The sequence below is a fragment of the Culex quinquefasciatus genome, chromosome 3 (assembly GCF_015732765.1).
Source record: "Culex quinquefasciatus strain JHB chromosome 3, VPISU_Cqui_1.0_pri_paternal, whole genome shotgun sequence".
Classification (NCBI taxonomy): Eukaryota; Metazoa; Arthropoda; class Insecta; order Diptera; family Culicidae; genus Culex; species Culex quinquefasciatus.
In genome coordinates this window covers 9,975,657-9,997,033 of record NC_051863.1, presented here as the reverse complement: position 1 = coordinate 9,997,033, position 21,377 = coordinate 9,975,657, and the positions used below count along the sequence as shown (strand labels likewise).

Here is a 21,377-nt window from a genome sequence, read left to right as displayed (position 1 = left end):
CAAATTCTTTAACCAATTTAGCAGTAACTCAAAACTTCTTAGAATTATTTTATAGCAATTTAAATATTGTTTATGTTTTCAAAACGTAAAAAACTTTTTTAATTTTTTATTCAAAACGAACATCGATTAGATTATATTCGATCTTAAGTTTTCCGATAACTGAAAATCATGTTTTATCTATAGAAAAAAACACATTCTCACAAAAAAGTTCAAGCGCAACAAATTTATTTTTTTGTTTTGAAATTACGATATGAATTTTGCTTAAAAAGTTGGAAACATTTTTCAAATATTCAATTATTGTGAAAAAATTAAACAGTTTCATTAACTTTATCTTTTGTTTGATAAACAAGAGCCTTTCTTACAAAAGGAAGTTAACGGCAGTTGATTTTTTTTCAAAGAAATAGCAAAATAAAGAATGGTCCATTCATTAATCAATTCGAAACTCAACCATATTTTTTCATATAACTGAAAAGCGCTAGTTTTTGCCCCATTTGCCATGGCCAGTTGTAAGCTGTGCTCGCACACAAGCATTTTCGATTTTTTAAATCAGAACACATTGTTTTTGCGACAGAGAATTAGCTCACAATTTGCGATGTTCGTAATGTTTTCTACATATCGCTAAATTGTTCGTATTCTCTGAGTGTTTTTTTGCACTTTTCAAAATATTAAAAATTAACGAGAAAACAAAATAATTCCGTCTTGCTTCAATGCGTTAAAGTGGTTACAAAATGACTGGCAGAAAGTGTTTCAACACCCGAGAATTTGCCGTGTTGTAAACAACGATGTAACGGTAAAGCCGCATAAATGTTCTTGAAAGCTTTAAAACGCCTACTGTAATTCACTAAACTGTCATTTAGGCGTTAGGCAAAATTGTGAGCTTTCAATAAGCAAGCCAGAGTATGCATTTAGGCGTTTTTGGGATTGGGAAGCAAACAACGACTGAGCGCTCGGTGGGACTTCACTACGACAAACGCAATGAGCAAAACAAAAAAGAAAGGCAAAAGAATGAGCATGAGGCTTCAGAACAGATAGCTGCTTGCGTCTAGTTTGCGTTCACTGAAGCTTAGCATAGAAAATAATGATAGGTGATGTGTGATGAACGAGCAATCGATAAAGCAACTTGCACTAAAAGGGGGTAATATAGTATCAAAACTCTATACGCGCCAGCATCACGCGCCAGCATTGCTCGCGTCTGCATGTGAAGCTCAACTTGACAACTTGACGAAAATCGATCGTTCATGATTTTTTGCAGATTTTTCGAATGAATATTGCTCGAGAAATGATTTGGTAACGAAGCTTGATTTGGCGTCGGAGCCAAAAGCAAACCCTATACCTTTCTTTAGTAAGAAAGGCAAAAATGGAAATTTTCTAAAATCTGAACGGTAAATCCGAATGAGGTCAAATTTGTTTCAGAACATCGAGTATGGTCTAGATTATGATGTAGAGAAAAAAAATTATATAAAATGCCAAAGGAATAGTTTTGGCATTTGGTGAAAATTGGCTTTTACCTTTTTTAGGGGTTTTTCCCCCTCACAGTGAATTAGTCCACAAGCTGTAAATCAAGAACCACATTACCAACATGGATGAAAATTTGGGAAGATGTAGGGCTGGAAAAATGCAATTTTTTGGATAAATAAACGATTTCAATACTTCAATTTTCGACCGAATTTTCATTTGAAAACCGCTTGATTTGGTGAAAACACACTCCGAGTCCCCATAAAAAATGGATAAATTCAAATTTGGTATGGAACTGGTTCAGGTTCAGCACATCCCCTATCAAATGCGCCCAAGAGAGCTTAAATCCATAATGTGGGCTCTGAGAAACCCCCTACCACAAAATTGAGCACTTTTTTACCACACACGGACGTCACGCGTGCTTTACAGTAAATTAAGCGCCAAAATTCGGATATTGGAAGTAGACCAATTCTGTCATTGTCAATCGATCGGGCGTCGAAAATCGATCGTTCATGATTTTTTGCAGATTTTTCGAATGAATATTGCTCGAGAAATGATTTGGTAACGAAGCTTGATTTGGCGTCGGAGCCAAAAGCAAACCCTATACCTTTCTTTAGTAAGAAAGGCAAAAATATTATGAAAATCAGTTTTTTAAAGGTAACCAATATTTTTTTAAAGAGATTAAAAATAGAACATGTGTTGATGTCTTAAATAGCCATTTTATTTCAAATTTATTGAAATAGTTATAAGAACCTTTAATTTAAAGTAAGTTACTAAAGCAGAATCGAATGAATTTATTTTGAAAATTGTGCAAAATATTAAGAAATTATTCAAGAGCTAAAAAATAATTTTCAAACATGTATGCTTGGAAATCTCGATTTTTCCCGACATTTTGACAAAAAATCACAAATTCCCTACCCTTTCCCGATTTTTGGCGATTGTTGACGAATTCCCGACTTTTTTCCGACTTTCCCGATTTCCCGACTTGAGTGGCCACCCTGGCGATAGATTTTCGTTATCGTCAGACGATAATAATATCGACGATAATTCTATCGATAAACACCCCTGGTTGGCACCTATTTAGCAAAATATGAGTATTTCAAGTATTTTTTAAAACCAAAGTATTTCAAGAAAATCTTAATATTTTGCGCATAAATTTTGTTTCGTTGTTAAAGATTTTTCCAATAAAAAAAAATACAACTTTTAAGTACTAAGATGTTAAGAGTATTTTGTGCAAAAAAATATTGGCATCAATTTTGGAAATAAGGGAAATGCAATGTATTTAGAAAAAAACCAGGTATTTTAGGAAAATTTGAATATTATGACATACAGTTCAGACTCGATAATCTGAAATTCAAATCTAAAAAAACGGATTTTTTTATTTTCTTACTTTTAACATCAAATTCGAGTTCTGCGACCCCAATTTAGTCAAATTTGAATGGTTAATTGCCTATTAAATAAAAAAATATTTTTAAATATTTCATCACCGCAATTTTGGCCGCCATCTTGGACTAAAAAAATCTTAATCAGTTTAGAGTAGTTTAGTGGTCATACTAAAGCTCAACAATCAAAAATATGACAACAAATTTTTTTTTTCGTGATTCGATTATCCAAAGTGAAATTTTGCCTAGGCCTTCGGATAATCGAGTCTGGACTGTATTTGAGTAATTAGTAGGCCTAGTGATTTTTCACGGCTCAAAAATTGAAATTTCACGGCATGCCAATTTCAAAACATTAGAATTTCACGGCAATTTCGTGGTACTCGAAAATCTGCTTGAAATAGATGCAAAAATATGTTATCCTAGAATTAGTGTGTACAGGAAAGTTGCTTTGAGAATTGCCAATAGTTCAAAAAAAAACAAAATATTACCTTGTGACACAAAATATTCATTGCAATTTTTGTATGAGTCCAATTTGTTCCAGTTTAACATCTGAATGACTTTAAAAATTAAACATCAAAATAATTGAATAAAGTCTCTCCAAACGAAAACCATTATCAATTCACCAAAAGTAGAATTAGAATATTTGATTATTTCGAATTGGTTTGGGCAAAGCTCCATTTATGACATTTTCTACAGGATTTCGTAAGGAACCATCCATAAACTACGTGGAAAACAGTGTGAAATCTCGACCCCCTTCGTAGACAATGTAAATGTAATGTAAATGACAATGTAAAAAATGTATGGAGCGCGGACAATTGCCATACCCCCCCCCCCCTCCTAAAGGGTCCACGTGGTTTATGAATGGCCCCTTACAATAATTACAAAAACAATTCAAACTACTTTAAAAATGATTTTTTTATCAATATATATTATAGTTTAAATTCAAAACATTTTAATTTCAACACATACAATGAGCAACTTTTTCACTTTTTCATCGATATTTTTTTAAATTAACAGAAATTTAAAAATAAAATAGTTAAAATTGTTTTGGAATTATTTTCATTGAATTTCACATTGTGTTATCCATGGCATGTTGCAATCAAAGTACATATCGCTGTATATTTATATGTAAAAATCAGCATTTCGATAGAAAAATGAAGTGATCAATATCTTCAAAAAATAAGATCTAAATTAACCATACAATATTTTGTTATTTATTTTAGTAACTGGTTCCAATGGCTTGTGAACAGTTTCATTTTTAGATTAGTGTATTGTGATATATTGCTTGGATGGTCAAGTAAAACTTCGTAATATTTTGGTATTATAATTGTTAAATTTGAATAAATTTACGTAATACTTGCAATTATCTTAAATACAGTATTTGTTCGGTAACTGGGCTGAGAACGTAGCCCAGTCACCGAATGCTGCTCGCTAACTGGGCTGAACGAAAAATTACGAGGGGATCACCGATGCATAATATTTTCCACATGAAATATTATAATAAAAGTTACTCAAATTATTTATAATGCTTACTTTTCATACTTCTTCGATTCTGACTTGAAATTAAATAAATGTTTGAAAAAAGTTTTTGTATTCATTGAAAATGACTTTTGCATCCATTAACCCCTCGGTCATTTCGGTTTGTTTTGGTTTTTTGACGTTTGACTGCTTTTTAACTGGGCTACGGCCCAGTTATCGAGCGCCCAGTTAAAAAGCAGCCCAGTTAAACAGCGCCCAGTTACCGAACAACTACTGTATATATACAAAAAATAGAAAAACCGTCAAAAAATAATTGGAAAAATAGTTATGAATGTATTGATTACGACCTTTTCAAAAACCATACGCAAACAATATTGACAGCGCCTCTGGCGGTGACTTCAGAAAAATGCTTGCGTGTCAGATCCTTGCAAAAATCACGATCATTTCTGCATGGAAAGTGCGTAGCTCCGCTGCCCGCAATCGACTGAAGCAGGAAAACAATTCACAAAAAAAACAAAGACGCCGATAACAGGTTCGACCGTGCAGAGCAACCGCGTTGCCCCGCTGCCCACAATCGACTCAGTTCTTTGGTCGCAATTCTAATTTGTTTAAAAGTGGCGTTGTAACACGCATTCCGGATAAACAATCTATTTTACAAGTTTTTTCAATGAAATTTTTTACTCTGGGCAGTAATTTGATTGGACCTAACACTGTAAACAGTTATATAAATTGTTTTCAGTAGACTGTACGTCAACTTTTGGAGAAATTTTGAAGTTTTTGAGAAAAAAATATTGTTGATTTAATGAACCAACATTTAAAAAGGACATAAATTTTGACATGAATTTAGAAAAATAATCGCAGCGTCCTATTATGGAAATTATAATAGGTTAAAAAAATTTTTGGACAAACCAAACCGAAACAATCCAATTTTGGACCACTTCTTTTCAAAGCATCAGGCATAAGACAAAACCTTAGAAAATCGTGTTTGTAACGGATTCTTCAAAACCGAATAAAAAAATTAAAACCGTTTTTTTTTTATTATCAATATGCCTTATATTTCTTTTGCTCCTCGTCGGATTCATCAATTTGTGTTGGGTGAGTGTTCCTTACCTATGTACACACTCTCTCGCTCTTTCTCTCGCTGTCTCTCAAGTATAATCTAATCATCTTCATCGCCATCATCATCATAATCATTTCAATCATCGCTTCGCTTTTAACTTTGCTTCGCCGTCATCATTTCATCTGTTATCAATTAGTTCTGTAATTGTTATTAGTGTGTTTTTGTATTTCAGTGTTATTTTTGTCCTTTTTTTTCTTGTTTCTTTATTTCATTATATCATCATCACTAAAGTTGTGTTTGTTATAAGATATCATCGTGTTTTTTTTTTAATTTGTATTTTTACTTGTTTCGTTTTTTCAAACAATAAACGTAAAGTAGTAATAACCATTTCTTGACGTTTGCTTGTTTTGTATTCTTTAATGCAAACGAATCTTTATTTTATTTATTTAATTCGCGCCTCACCTAACTTTCTTCTTCCTGTTTGACAGACTTTTTCGTTACGCGTCGTCGCGCTGCTAATTGTTTTAAATGTTTTGTATGTGGGTGTGTGTGCTGGAGGCCCTTAGACAGCAATTACACTACTTTGGGACGACGACGACGACGACGACGATGGGGAAAATGTGTATGTTTCGGTGAGGATTAATGAAATGAAGTTGAAATTTGTTATTCTCATGTCAGCACAAAAAGCTACTTTTGCTTAACTCGAGTTTGCAAATCCATTTAGTTATTTTTTTTTTCTTCTTCTTCTCACACTTTGTTCTAACTTGTAATGAGTGGTGTTATACATTGTTTTATTTTTTTTCTCTAGTGACGTTTGATTTCATGTAATTGTTTTTTTAAATTGTGATTTTCCCTAACTTTCAGAGTGGGTGTGTTTTGCTAACATTGATAGTGATTCTAGTACTCCAATTTTACGTTTGCTCCGTAGGATATTTTGAACTCATAGTCGCGTTTATTTTATACTAGTCAGCATTTCTTTCATTTCATTGTAACTGTTTTACGTAATAAATCTTAGGCTACCACAAAAGTATTTAGAAAGTCTCTCTTTGTTTTATTTCATCGACGTTACACCTTGAAATATGCAGTTTAAAACACGAGGTTAAAAAGAAAAGTAATAAATGAAACCACCACAACTTCTCCGTTCACTGCAGCAAGTTTGTTTTTGTTTTGAAAACGTTGTGAAAAGATAAAATTATCACCGCTAATTTCATCGTCTAGTGATCAACGATGATATTATCGTTATCGTCATCGATCCTCGGTTATTTCTTCGAATTTTTTTTACGAAATTTAATTTAATTTAAATTAAATTATTAGAACGAATATACAATAAAACAGTAAAAACAACTTTCAGTCTTGATTTGGTTTTACCATGATTATTTTTCAAAATAAAATATAAAAACATTCCTTTTGGGTTTAAAATCAACTCCTAGGAAAATCATCACATATACATGACGAAATCCAGTCTGCAATCCGCTAAAATCACCGTCCCCAAGCGAAGCGAAATGCGGAAATTTTCATAAAGGCGCTAAATACTTTTTATTCATATTTGCAAAATTAGAGTCAAAGCCCGATTTTGAGCTCGAAATTTAACAATTGTGATGATTAATAATCATATTTTACAATATTGTAAAACAATATTATACATCAAGGTAATTTTCAATGTAAGGTAGCCAAATTTTTCATCAACCTCAAGGATGAAGCTGAATTTACAAAATACCAAATTTTTTATGATTTTTTTCTCATTTTACAAAATACATTATTTTATGCTAATTACTTAAATATGATAAGACTAAATATTGAATTTTTCTTAAAATACCTTTGTTTTTAAATACTTTGCATTTTCCTTATTCCCATAATTGGAGAAAATCGAAGCCAAGTTTAGCATGGATTTTATCATATTTTTTTGCAAAAAATACTCCAAACATCTTAGTATTTCAAAATTATTTTTTATAAAAAAAAAATTTCAGAAAATATAGACAATTATTTCCTAAATATTAATATAGGTTTCAAGCGAAGGTTGGATTGTTAAACGTTGAAGCTGTTTGCACAATGCATATTTATTTTTTTTAAATTTCACTAAAGATCGCTTTTTAAACGTATTTTTTTTTTGTAACGTGTAATGAATCCAAAATTAACCAAATTGTGCAAGATATTGAACAATATTTTTTTCAAAAAACTTCTTCTCATAATTTGCAAAGTAACCAACAAAGCCAAAAGAAACATGGATTTCAAATATTAAATCTGTTTGTAAAATATATTTAAATTCACAAAATACCGTTGAAAAAGAACTACATAAATTCAAATAAATAGCAGTATCGGTGTCAAACGAAGCCAAACTTTCTCAACGGTGAAGTTTTTTTTGTAGTAAGATTTCTCATTTTATCAAAATATTTTTTGGAGTTTATGTCGCCCCCTTTAAAATCGGTCCGAAAAATCAGGGGACGAAATAACATTTTTTTTTTTTCAAAAAAAATAAAAGTTTTAATGGAAAAACAAGTATAATAAACTGAAAATAATTCTCAATGTTTTTTGAATGAAATACTGAAATTTTCACAAAATACCGTTTTTTCTCGAAAACACTAATTTTTTATGATTCGCGACATGGGTATCAAACGATTCGAAATTTTGCATGCATTTTAACTGTTTTAGAGTTTTTTGAATGAAATACTCAAATTTGCACAAAATACCGTATTTTCTCGAAAATACTCAAATTTCAATAATTCGCAATTTAGGTATCAAACGATTCGAAATTTTGCATAGAGTTTATTGAATGAAATACTCAAATTTTCACAAAATCTCGTATTTTCTCGCAATTCCTTTTTTTATAATTCGCAAAAAGGGTATCAAACTACAGTATTTTGTGATTTTTATTTTATTTTTTCTCGTTTTATCTAAATATTTTTTGGAGCTTATGTCGCTCCCTTCAAAATCGGTCCGAAAAATCAGGGGACAAAAAAATATTTTTTTTTTCAAAAACTTAAAAGTTTTAATGGAAAAAGAAGTATAAGAAAGTGAAAATAATTCTCAATGTTTTTTGAATGAAATACTCAAATTTTGACAAAATACCGTATTTTCTCGAAAATACTCATTTTTTTATAATTCGCAACATGGGTATCAAACTATGCGAAATTTTGCAAGCATTTTCAAAGTTATAGAGTTTTTTGAATGAAATACTGAAATTTGCACAAAAAAACGTGTTGCCTCGAAAATACTCAAATTTCGATAATTCGCAACATGGGCATTAAACTATGCGAAATTTTGCATGCATTTTCACTGTTTTAGAGTTTTTTGATTGAAATACTAAAATTTTCACGAAAAAACGAAACTATTGGCACTACGCCCCCCGGGGCATGGCCTTCCTCTAACGTGGGATTTCTGCTCCAGCGCCTCTGACGAGACAGGAGAAACCGGGACCGACGTTTTACTTCACCATCCGATAGAAGCTCAGTGGATAAGGCGGGAATCGAACCCGCGTCTCATAGCATCATCGGGATCGGCAGCCGAAGCCGCTACCCCTGCGCCACGAGACCCACAAAATTTTCACAAAATCTCGTATTTTTTCGCAAATACTAAAAAAATATAATTCACAATATGGGTACCAAACGATTCAAAATTTTGCAAGTATTTTTACTGTTTTAGAGTTTTGTGAATGCAATACTGAATTTTTTTACAAAAAACCGTATTTTCTCGAAAATACTATTTTTTTTTAATTTGCAGTATGGGTATCAAACCACGGTATTTTGTGATTTTTTTAGTATTTTGACTTTGAAACTTACCAAATTATCAAAAAAAAAAAAAATTACTAAGAAGAAGCTTGAATGTTCAACACAATTTGATTGGTTTTAATCAATTTTAGAAATATATTAAATATAAGTTATCATAACGATAGATTATCGAACCTTGACAATTTAATTTCTAACAACCTTGATTTTGATAAATTTTCGTAAACCGTCAACGCTGCTTTATCGCCGATGAAATGATCGCTGACGATGACGATAATTTTATCGCTGTCGTCAAACTTGCTGCTTTTGATTTCGCTGCTTCTGTGGGTGAGCGGGGTGGTTTGGGGACCTTGAGGAACCTCCTCCTCTCCTTTCCTCTCCTGGGGGATTTAAAACCGGACCATCGCAATCACGCACAAACCTCCGCGACGATTCAGATCACTCGCGCACTTTCTTCCTTCCTTGCTTGCTTTCTCCCATTCGAACGCGCGTGTGTTTGGAATATCACAAATAGGTTTCCACTTGTCAAAGTGTTCATTTTTTTTAGCTTGATTCTTCGCTTTGTTTAAAGTTCCACTGTTTAGAGTTGAAAAAATGTGTCTTTTCGTGTGTGATTTGCGCGCGCGCGCACTTTTTCTTCTTCCTCAACTCTGGAGGGACAACGCAGTAAAGATTAAAAAATTCAACGAAACGTACGAAAAACTAAATGGAAAATGGCATTTTTTAAAAAGTTACTTGAACTACGTAATACTTGGCAATTTGTTTGTGTCTTTATGGTTTTTGTTTCTCATTTTCTCATTTCTTAGTATTGTTTTTAATAAAAAAAAGGATACTCTGCTTTCAGTCGACGCGCTTGTTTCACACACACGCACACATGTTGGTCTTTGGAAAAGTTTGTTCACACACTCCCACGTAACTTCCGTAATTGTCTGTTGTGTTGTGGCAGTTGCGGCAGCACTCTGTTGTGTAGGTCTTCCGAAAGCACTTGACGACGGCGACGCGCTCTGCCGGCGGCCACACCCCGTCCAGCAGGGCGCAAATCCGAGAGCGATCCGAGTTTCCGTCCCCCATTTTAGAGAATCGCGCACACTTTTTTTTTGTCTCTGTATTTTGCTGCTGCTTGTTTTGTTGGCAAACACAAAGAAACGAAAAAGTAGAAATCGGTGCATTGATATTTTGAATTGTCTGTTGGATTAAGGGTAAGGTTCATCATTGTAACTAACGGCAGCACTTTTTTTCCTCCCCTTTCAATTGTTTAGGTTTTTCTTCTTTATACTTTATGTTAACGTAAAAAATGAAGTTCTGTTTAGGGTGAACCTTCTCGCATATATCTGTGTTTTACTTTACTTTACTTTCTCAATAATATTTCAACAAGACATAATTGTTGTGTTTGCCTGTTAAAAGAGCACACTCTTAACGGTTATGTTAAATATTTTATATATATATTAAATTTTCAAAATTTATCTCTTCCGCGGTTGCCTACCAATCGTCTCGATTTTCAATCTTAACCCTATGAATCGTCTTCCTTCTTTTTCTCTTCTAGCCTAACTAGCGTTTGTAACTCTGCCTTTTTTTCTGTTGTTGTTTTGTTTTTTCTGCAGCATCATCACTAATGATAGGTATTCATATTTTATAGAAGTTATGGTAGTTGTAGTAGTAGCAGTTGCTTAGTAAATCGTTCATGTGGTTAAAAGTGGATGCGACGCGCTGTTGCTGGCGACCGCCGCTGTGAGTCCTGCGGCTGCGGCTGCTGGTGATGGAGTGACCTGCAAGCGACGGATGCATCGAGAAGCTTATTTCTTATGGGGAGAATATAAAAGTTCGGCACAATTACGCGTCAGGAAAGAAAGAGAGGGAAAGAAATGTTTAGTAATTATATTTTAGGGCGATGCAAATATTTAAAAAAGTTTTTGTCCCTCGGCCCTGGCCGAGGTCAAGGGGGGGGCAAAAATAAAAATATAAAAATTTAAATAACAAGCCATAATCTTCACATTTAAATAAAAAAAGTGTTTTAAAATGCATTTTACACTAGTTCAGTTGTTTTGCAATCATTAGTTTTCAAAAAATCTAAGATCTGACAAAAACAAAAATTGCATCGAAAAAAAAAGATTTTGCATCGAAAATTTTCAAAAAATCTTAAGATTTTTTAATAAACCCAAACATGTAAAAAATGATTTTAAATGCAGGAGAATGTATTTTAATTTGATTTCAGCTGGTTGCCCTTGAATTTTCATTGAAATTTTGAAGTTTATTGTCAAAAAATTTTTTTGCCCCCTGATTTTTCGGGCCAATTTTGAAGGGGGGGGGGGTGACAAAAACTTTTAAAAATATTTGTACCAGCCTTAGTAAGACTAGTAAACTATATAAATGTTCACTACAACTTGGTTCGAGAAAGTTTGAATATTTCCACTTCAAAAGATCCTAGTGCATCTCCAGCGCTGGTGGCAAACATCGAAGCAAATCAAATTTGCAAATTAAAAAAAATTAAAAATCAAAAAAAAATTGAAAAATTAAAACTTTAAAAATTTGAAAAAAATTAAAAATAAAAATCTAAAAAATTAGGCCGTTGCAAATATTTTTCAAAGTTTATGTCATATTTAGCATGTCTGGGATTGATCAAAAATATGTACATTTTTTGTGAAAATTTAATGTACAGCACCGCAAAAAGTTTTTTTTCGGCCAAAACAAAAATCTCTCTAATACTTTCATATTTTGAACACTAATGATTGCAACTACAGTCGACTCTCTGGTTGTCAATATCCAAGGGACCGTCGAGGAAGAGAATCATCAGTTTACAGAACGATGCAAAATAAAGACTCGATTGAATTTTTTTTTCTTGATACCCAGCTATGGGAGAGAATCATGGCAACTGGGCAGGTGTAAAATGCATTTTTAAACACTTTTTTTCATTCAAATGTTGAGACCATGCCTTTTTTGCCAGCCACTAGTTACTCAAATTTGTTTACAATGTTTCCTTCTTTTTTTTTCTAATTGTGACTTGAAATTTGTTAAATGCTCGAAAAAAGATTTTTACATCTACCAACCCCTCGGTCATTTCGATTTGTTTTGTTATTTTTGTTTTATTTTATTGTTTTTTTTTTTCTTTTTTTTTATATATTTTTTTAATATTGAAATTTTGGCCCGTTTAAAATGTTAGTCTTGATTTTAAATTTTTGAAAATATTTTTTTCGAAAAGATCGGAAAATTTCACGAATGTTTCATATTTTAAAATTGTAAATCGGACCATTAATTGCTGAGATATCGACATTAGAAAATGGTGGGTTGTTTGGGTGAGACTTAGAAAACATCAATTTTCCTGTTTTTTAACCTTTGCATGGCAATATCTCAGCAACTATGGGTCGTATCAACAAAGTTCATTAAAGCAAAATATAGGGAATTTTCTCAGCTTAAAAAAAAAAAAAATTTCAGAGGTGGGCAAAACTGGGCACTAATTTAAAAAAATGAAAAACTGCGACTATTTTCAAAAAAATTACCTAAAAATGGTTATAACTTGAAAACGGTACACTTTATCAAAAATTCACTTAAGTACTTTTTGATTGCAAATTCGATTTTACATCGAAAAATGAAGTTGAAAAATGTTTGCGACCAATGTTTCGATTTTTTTTAAAAATCTGTATTGATTCAAAAAGTCATAACTCGGTCAAAGATTTTTTGCCCATTCTGGAAATTTCTGAAAAGTTGGCATTTTATGTCCTCTAAAACATATCAAAAAATAAAAAAAAATAAAAATAGTGTTTTTTTGCAAATCAAGTTTTAGAGACAAAAAGTGAGATTAAAAATCACCAATTTTTTTTTTACCGTGTATAATTTTTTTCAGTGTAGTCCATATTCATACCTACAACTTTGCCGAAGACACCAAATAAATCAAAAAATTCCTTCAATAGATACAGATTTTTGAATTTTCACATATCATTTTTGTATGGACAGCTGCCAAATTTGTATGGAAATTTATATGGAAAAACTAATGATGCAAAATGGCTTCTTTTGGGCATACCGAAGGCACCAAAAAAGTTTTAGCCGAATTAAAAAATACAAAAAATCGAAAAAATTTAAAAAATTTAAAAAATTAAAAAGATTTAAAAAATTTAAAAAAAAATTTAAAAATTTAAAAAATTTAAAAAATTAAAAAAAATTAAAAAAAATTTAAAAGTTTAAAAAATTTAAGAAATTAAAAAAAATTTAAACATTTTGAAAATTTTAAAAATTTAAAAAAATTCAAAATTCAAAAAAAAAATCAAAAAAATAAAAAAATTAAAAAAAATCAAAAAATTAATAAAATATTAAAAAAATAAAAATATTAAAAATTAAAAAAAAAATTAAAGCATTATTTTTTTGAAAAAATTAAAATTAAAAAAAAATTAAAGCATTATTTTTTTAAAAAATTTAAAAATTAAAAAAAATCAAAAATTTAAAAAAATAAAAAAATTTAAAAACTTAAAAAATTAAAAATTTCAAAAATTTAAAAAAAATTAAAAAATTTGAAATATTTGAAAAATATTTTTTTTTAATTAAAGAAAATTAAAAATTTCAGAAATTTAAAAAAAAAACATATAAAATTCAAAGAATTTACAAATATAAAAATTTAAAAAATAAAAAAGAAATAAAACTTTAAAAATCCTAAAAAAATTAAAAAAAAAACTTTAAAATTCCTTAAAAAAATCAAAGTTCTAAAAAATTCAAAAAAATAAATTTAAAAAAAAATTCAAAAATAAAATCGGTAAAAAAATTGAAAAAAAGTTTTTTTTTAATCAGAACGAAAAAATTAAAATTTAAAAAGAGTCTTCTTAATTTTCAACAAATTAAAACAGATAAAAATCTATCAATTTGATGAACATAATTTTGAAACTTAGAATACCTGAATTTTTTAATTTTGGTACACTTTGAATTTTTGGTCATGTTTGCTCTCACCAACCAGTGCAGACATCCAAAAATCTTCAAAACACGCATTCAAAACTTTGCCCACTTTACAATGATACAAATAGAAGCTAGAAATGGGTCGACACCCTGTCTTCCAACCATGTCAAAATTTCTTGAAATAAGTAGCTTAACAACATTTCCTAAAACACCAGCGCTCTAACAGGTCACCAGCAGGAGTTAGGGCTTGGTTGAAAGCTTATTGCTAAATGTCTCAAAGTGGTATTACATCACGGGTAACTTTGCGGCATTTTTCCCAAATTTCCCAAAAAGTTTGCGAAGATTTCTGGGAAAATGTACTTGTAGCACTTCTGCTTTCAAAGCCGGTAATTAAAAATAAACCGCAGGATGAGCTTCCATATTTGTAAATCATTTCTTCCAACCGAAAAATGTTTTTTTTTTTATCAGTAAACCTTTACAAAGGCGAAATATATTTTCTCTAAATAAGGGTTCACAACCGAAATTTAAGTCACAGTTCAAAATGAAAAACACATCATTTTATAAAACAGTCCAAAGTTTCCGCTTGTACCTGTAAAAAAGTCAACAAAGAACGTAAACAATCATTGACAAGCCAATCAAACAAATACCTAAACCCACCTCCAATCCGCCTCAGTTCCCAGCCCGATAATGATCACGCGAAGCGCTCCGATAGCCACCGCCATTATTGTCCGCAGCCACCGAATTACCACCCTCGACTTCCGATCCAGACGCCGCCGGCGGCGGTCCCCGCGATCTGTACCCATCGTCACCACTGCGGAACTCGTTCCGCCCACGGTTCTCGTCCCGCCCATAGTTGTAGTCCCGATTGGGCCGACCATAGCTTCGCTGGTATCCACCTCCGCCACCGCCACCATCGTGACGGTCCGAGTAGTTGTTGCCGTCCCGGTCGTCCCCGCTGTTGCTTCCATTTCCGCTGTTGTTGTTGTTGTTGCGACGATCGTAGCTCTGGTAGCCGCCCCGGTCGCGATCACCGTACTGGCTGCCACCTCGGTTGTTGTAACCTCCTGGAAAAAAGTGGGTTTGTATTAGAGGGTATTATTGTACATGATTGTAGATGACCTACCATAACTACCCTTGTTGTAGCCGCTGCTCTGGTAGCTTCGTGCTTCGTAACCGCGCGAGTTGTACCCGTCGCCACCTCCATCGCGATCGTTGTACTTGTTGTAGCCACCGCTTCCGTAGCTGCCACCGCGATCCCCGTACGATCGTCCACCGTCCCGGCCGTACTGCGGTGCCGGCGGTTCGTGCTTCTTGGTGTCCTCCTCAAGCTGGCGCTGCTCGTAGTGGATAAAGTCGTCAAAGATCGACATCGTGTGCTTGTACGAGTGGATGATCTTGAGCGCTTGCAGACCCTTGGCGTTCGGCACCTCCTGCGTGTCGCGCGAGTTCGTGATGGGTTTGTTCTCGTTGTTTTCCAGCCGAACTTGACGCAGCTGGCCGTTCGGGACGTCCTTGACGTAGATCCAGCGCACCTTGAAGGTGCCCTTCCACTTGTCCTGCGACCAAACGCTCGAGATCGAGTTGTAGTCGACGGCCGTCATCATTTGGGCGATCCCGCAAAAGTGGCCCGACCCGTTGACGGAGAAGAACAGATAGACCATGCCGCCCTTTTCTTCGCGCTCGCGGTACGCCTGATCGAGCCGCTGGTTGCCGTGTTCGGTCGAGCACCAGATCTCGTACTTGATGCTGCGGTGGATGTCATCCTCCGAGTAGGACTTGATCACGAAGAACCGGGCCAGGTGGGCCGTGTCGAGCATGTCGCACGTGGGCGGATTGTAGTTGTTCTTGCTCTGCAGCTGGTTGATGACGACGGGCGCCGGAGCAACTTCCGCGGCCACTGCTGCGCTCGGAGTCGGCGAGCGTGCTGGCGGTGGTGGCTGCACAACTGACGGCGCTTGTTGCGGCTGCGGTGCCGGTTGAACCGGCGGGTTGTCGTGATAGATTGGTCCGTTTCCACGGACGCGGTCCGGTTGATCCTGCTGGGGTGGTGGAGCTTGCGGCTGTCGGTGCAGAGGTGCTTGCGGAGGCGGTTGTTGGTACGATCCGCCGCGTTCGGCTTGCTGATGATGCACCGGCGCCGGAGGTGGTCCTCCGTGATGATTCTGGCTCTGGCGAGGATGCTGCGGCGGTGGCTGTTGTTGTTGCATCGAAGGCGGTTGCTGCTGCTGTTGCTGTTGCTGATGATGGTACGACGGAGGCGGCCCCGAGTAGTTATTTCGGTTGTTTTGCGGACCACCCTGCTGTTGTTGGTGGTACGGACGATGATCTTGACGCGGCTGCTGCGGCGGATGAGCCATCATTCCTCCGGATTGGTTCTGCTGCTGCTGTTGCGTTGGTGCCGGAGGCGGATTCTGCGCTTGGCCAATCGTTGGCCAACGGGTGTTTTGCGCTCCCGGAGGTGGTCCCATGTTCTGCTGTTGCTGCTGCTGTTGATGCTGATGATGTTGCTGATACTGCTGTTGTTGCTGATGATGATGCGCCTGTTGGTGCTGCTGCTGCTGCTGCTGCTGCGGATGGTGATTGCCACCCATCGGGGTCGCCCCCTTAACCGGTGCCGGAGGTTCGGCCAACGGCGACGGTTCGATCACCGGCGGCGGTACGATCGGAGGTGGCGTCGGCGTCGGGACCATCGCGGCCCCGGGTCCATTCTTGGACGGGGAGTCCCACGTTCCGATGTCCATGTTGTGCTTGCCCGGAACCATCGGCGGTGGGGCCATTCCCTTCTTCTTCACCGTGGTACTCGTGGTGTTCACTTGCGGTTTAGCCGGCTGCGACGCGATCGACGCCCAGGTCATCTTTTTGGGAGCTTCCTTCTGTTGCTGGTGATGTTGGTCTGACTTGGATAGGGCACCGCCGCCGCGACCGTGGGCCGAGGACGAGTTGCCGTGATGGTTGCCGACGTCGCGGTCTCCTCGGCCGCCGAGGCCCATTCCCTGCATTCCTTGTTCGACATTCTGCAAAGAAGAAAATACACGGTTGTATTACAGATTGACAGCAAGTTTTTTTTTTTTTTTTGCAGACGATAATTGGGTCGAAATTGATTTAAGTTGAAGGTGTACAGAGAAATTGTTTGATTTCTTTGAGAATTTGGAAATCAAAAAGGATAAATGAGAATCCTCGTTCTGCGGCGTTCCAGGTATATCCACAACAGCTGGTTTGACATGCTGCGAATCAAAACAATACCTTCTACAATAGCAAATTAGGGACCATAAACCACGTGGACACTATTTTTTAAATGTCGAGTCAGAGTCGGTATTTTTATTTTCTTACTTTTAACATCAGATGGAATGGTTGATGCCTATTAAAATGCAGTCCACACTCGATTATCCGAAGGCCTTGACAAAATTTCACTGCGGATAATCGAAACATTGGATAAACGAATCACGAAAAAACATTTTTTTTGTTGTCTTATTTTTGGTTGTTGAGCTACTCTAAAGTGATTCAGAATTTTCAAATCCAAAATGGTAACCAAAATAACGGTGATGAAATATTGAAAAAAAAATGCATTTTTTAATTGAATAGGCATTCAACCATTCAAATTTGACTAAAATGGGGTCGCGGAGTCCGAATTTTATGTTAAAAGCAAGAAAAAATAAAAACACGAATTTTTTTTTTGTTTGTGATTCGATTTTTCGAAGTCCCATACAAACCTTCGGATAATCGAAACTTCGGATAATTGAGGCTTCGGATAACCGAGTCTGAACTGTACCAAGTGTATATTCCCAATATTTTATCACCGCCATTTTGGCCGCCATCTAAAATTAAAATTTTCAGAAAAAACATTAAGGGGTCACCCATACATGACATGGACACGTGAGAAATTCAAGATGACCCCCTTCCCTTCCCTCCCTTCACCCCATGTTGACAGTTTTCTATACTACAAAAAATTTAGGATTCAAAGATTCTACATTGCTGAAATTTTAATGTCAATAGATTTAAAATTCAAAAATTTAAATATTTGAAATTACAAAATCTAAAGTTATTAAAACTCTACAGTTAGAATTTTTTAAATTTTATTTTTTAAGTTCTAAGATAAGATTCTAAAATTTAAAGATTAAATTATTCCAGCATTGATTTTGAGATTAAAAATTTGTATTAAAGTCAAAAATTCGAAAATTCTTATATTTTAAATCTCTGTGAATCCAAAATTTCAAAATTCAGAGATTCATACATTCTAAAATATTTTTATTTAAAAATTCCATGCATCCAAAATAAATTTTAAACAACATATAATCTAATGCTAGATTACAAAGTAGTTTTTTATTTAATTTTAAAATTCTAAACAGTTAAATTTTAAAATCTAAAATAAAAAAAAAACTCTAAGATTTGAAATGTTTTGTAACTTAAAAATTCTATAACAAAAAAATGTAAAACTTGAAATTCTAAAATAAAATTTTTTAAATCCAAAAAAAAATCAAACTTTTGAAATTATAAAATTGAATATTCGAATATTTTCTGATTCTAAAATATTTCGATTCAAAATTGTATGCTTCCATTCAAAAAAAAATGATGGCATCTAAATTACAAAATTATTAAATGTTCTGAAACTCTAAATTTCTAAAACAAAATATTCAAGAACAAAAAAAAATCAAAGATTTGAAATCTCTAAAAATTTTAAATTTTTAAATTAAAAAATCCTTAAATTCTAAAACAAAAAATCTAAAAATTTTAAATCCTGAAATTTTAAAAATTATTGCATTTTTAGATTCAAAAAATGTTTTGATTTAAAAATTCTGTGCTTCCAAAATAAATAAAAAATATAACATCTAATTCCAGAAATTCAAATGAATGAAAAAAAAATATTCTTAACATTTAAATGTTCTGAAACTCTAAAATTTTAAAATAAAAAATTCTTTAATTCTACAATAAAAAATCTAAGATTCAAAGATTACAAATTCTTGCATTTTTAGATGCTAAATTAACTTGATTTCAAAATTCTATGCCAATATAAAAAAAAATAACATCTAAATTCAGAAATTAAAAAAATGCACAATATATACTTTAATTTTTAACATTTAAATGATCTGAAACTCTAAAATTCAAAAACCCGATTTAATAGCACCAGAGGTGAAATAGAGCCTTTCTTACAAAATGATGAAACTCCGAGAAATATAATGGTGCAATTATTTTTTCAAAAACATAATCATACCATCCAGTGAGAATTTTACCTAAAGCTTCGAATCTTTTAAGACTAAACCTCAAATGCCATTTTTTTGTCGCAAGACATTTGAATTTAATTAAGAAAAACATATTGGATTGACATTATTAGAAAAAAATAACGGTTACTCAGTCTATAATGTTAGTCTATGATTAACTTAAAAAAAAATATGTATCGCTATTGCACTTTGTCGATCAGTTATGAAAAGCCAGAAAGAACACTTTCACGCGCAGCGTAAAACGCGCAAGCGTAAAAGCGCTGGCGATGAAGCTTCGACTTGACGACTTGTCGAGCGAGAACGAGCCGGGACTTGAATTTGATGTTCAGTATATGATTTTGTATAAATCCAAAAATTTAATAGGAATAAATAGGGTAAAAATAAGACGAAAAACACTAAAATCGCTATATCTCTGGAAATACATTTTGGAAAAGCTTCAAATTTTGGGCCCAAACAGTTTATGGCGCATGTTTTCGAATGGCTTTTTGTTTGAAACTGAATTCTTTAAATTTGATAGTGTTATCTGTAAAATAGTCCAAAAAATACCTCTAAAAATGGCTTTGACCACATTTACTGGTCGAAAATTGTGAATCGAAAAATAAAATGTTCGTCTCCGACCCCACGGCTACAGATCTGGCTTTTAAAAATTGTGGGTTTTACGAGCGGTTTTCCAGTGATGGAAGACACAAATTTTTAAGAGCGGATACAGACATCGGCCATGTATTTCAGAAAAAGAGCTCTCAAAAATCAGACTTTGAGTTCCGGGTTTCGGGCGAAAATTCAATCGAAAGAGCGCATCTAAACCTTCAATTTAGTAATAGGATTTTTTCCTGGGACGAATCCTCGCCGTGCACGATTTTTTTAGATTTCTGGAAAAAAGCGTTTTTCCAAAAGCAAACCTTAAACCTTTCTTTTGTAAGAAAGGCAAAACAAAAATTCTAAAATAAAAAATTCTGCAATTTTAAAAGCCTCTAAAATTTTAAAACAAAAAATTCTAAAACTCTAAAATAAAAAATCTAATTTTTTTAAATCCTGAAATTTTAAAAACTTAAAAAAAATAAAATTCAAAATTCTTGAATTTTTAGATTCTAAAATATATTGTTTAAAAAAATCTGTGTTTCCAAACTAAAAAAATAACATCTTAATTCCGATATTCAAAAATTTGTACATTTTTTTTATTCTTCACATTCATATGTTCTGAAACTCTAAAATTCTGAATCAAAGCATTCTAAAATAAAAAAAATCTAAAATTTTAAAACCCTATAAAATTTAAAAATAATAAAAAAACTAAAATTCTACAATAAATAATTCAAAAATTTTTAAATCGTGAAATTTCAAAAAATCTTAAATTCTAAAATTACAAATTCTTGCATTTTTAGATTCTAAAATATTTTGCTTCCAAAATAAAAAATATATACAACATATTTGGAGTATTTTTGAAAAGGTCCACTAAACAAAATTTTCAGTTTTTGCTTTTTGTGTGTGTTTTTAATACCCCTGGCTCAAGGCGGCTTCAAAAACACCCAAAAAGCAAAAACTGGAAATTTGGTTTATTGGACCTTTTAAAAAATAACTCCAGATATAAATTCCGCAGTTCACAAAATTGTAAAATATTTTTTTAATTCTTAACATTGAAATGTTCTGAAACTCTAAAATTCTGAAATAAGAAAATCTACGAGAGTTTAAAATTCTAAAATGGAAAATTAATTAACGTCATCAGGGGTGACATTGGGTCTGGGAGGTGAGATTGGGTCATACAAAAATGCAGAATTTTGTATGACCCAATGTCACCCCTGATGACGGTAGGTCCAACATTTTTAAATTCTAATTTTTTTTTAAATGTATAATTCTAAGATTTAAAAATTCTTAGATTTATAAAATCTCAAATATTTGTATTTAAACATTCTATGCTTAAAAAAATAAATAAAAACATCTAAACTCCACTCCGAAAGTCAGAGCGATAGTCGGGTCTTTTTTACGAATCGGGAGTCAGAGCTGACAAATTCTGAGAAGCCGTAGTCGGAGTCGACCAATTTTCAAAACAATTGTAGAGGAATTGTTGCTTGAGTAGGAACCTGAATTTTTGGATAAGTTTTGAAGGGGCAGAACCTTGTTGGGTGCTGAAAAGTTTAACTTTTCAAACTAAATTTCAAATTACAAGTCTATTTTCCAAAATCTTGTATCAAAA

General features: G+C 33.6%; 1 protein-coding gene across 4 annotated transcripts in view; it reads right to left on the bottom strand.

Annotated features, from left to right (window-relative positions):
- Window positions 1-10,212: 10,212 nt before the first annotated feature.
- LOC6043890 (YTH domain-containing family protein 1) overlaps window positions 10,213-21,377 on the bottom strand; it is a 34,225-nt gene continuing 23,060 nt past the window's right edge. For 2 of the 4 annotated variants that reach the window (XM_038260474.1, XM_038260477.1), the window contains 3 exons: window positions 15,097-16,987; window positions 14,631-15,037; window positions 14,509-14,562 (listed from right to left, as the gene is read on the bottom strand). In XM_038260474.1, the coding sequence (XP_038116402.1) occupies window positions 14,643-15,037; window positions 15,097-16,987 (2,286 nt within the window). In that variant the 3' untranslated portion in view covers window positions 14,509-14,562; window positions 14,631-14,642. Of the gene's footprint in view, window positions 10,898-14,508; window positions 14,563-14,630; window positions 15,038-15,096; window positions 16,988-21,377 lie in introns of those variants that run through there. The other 2 variants (XM_038260475.1, XM_038260476.1) reach the window with 2 other exon arrangements.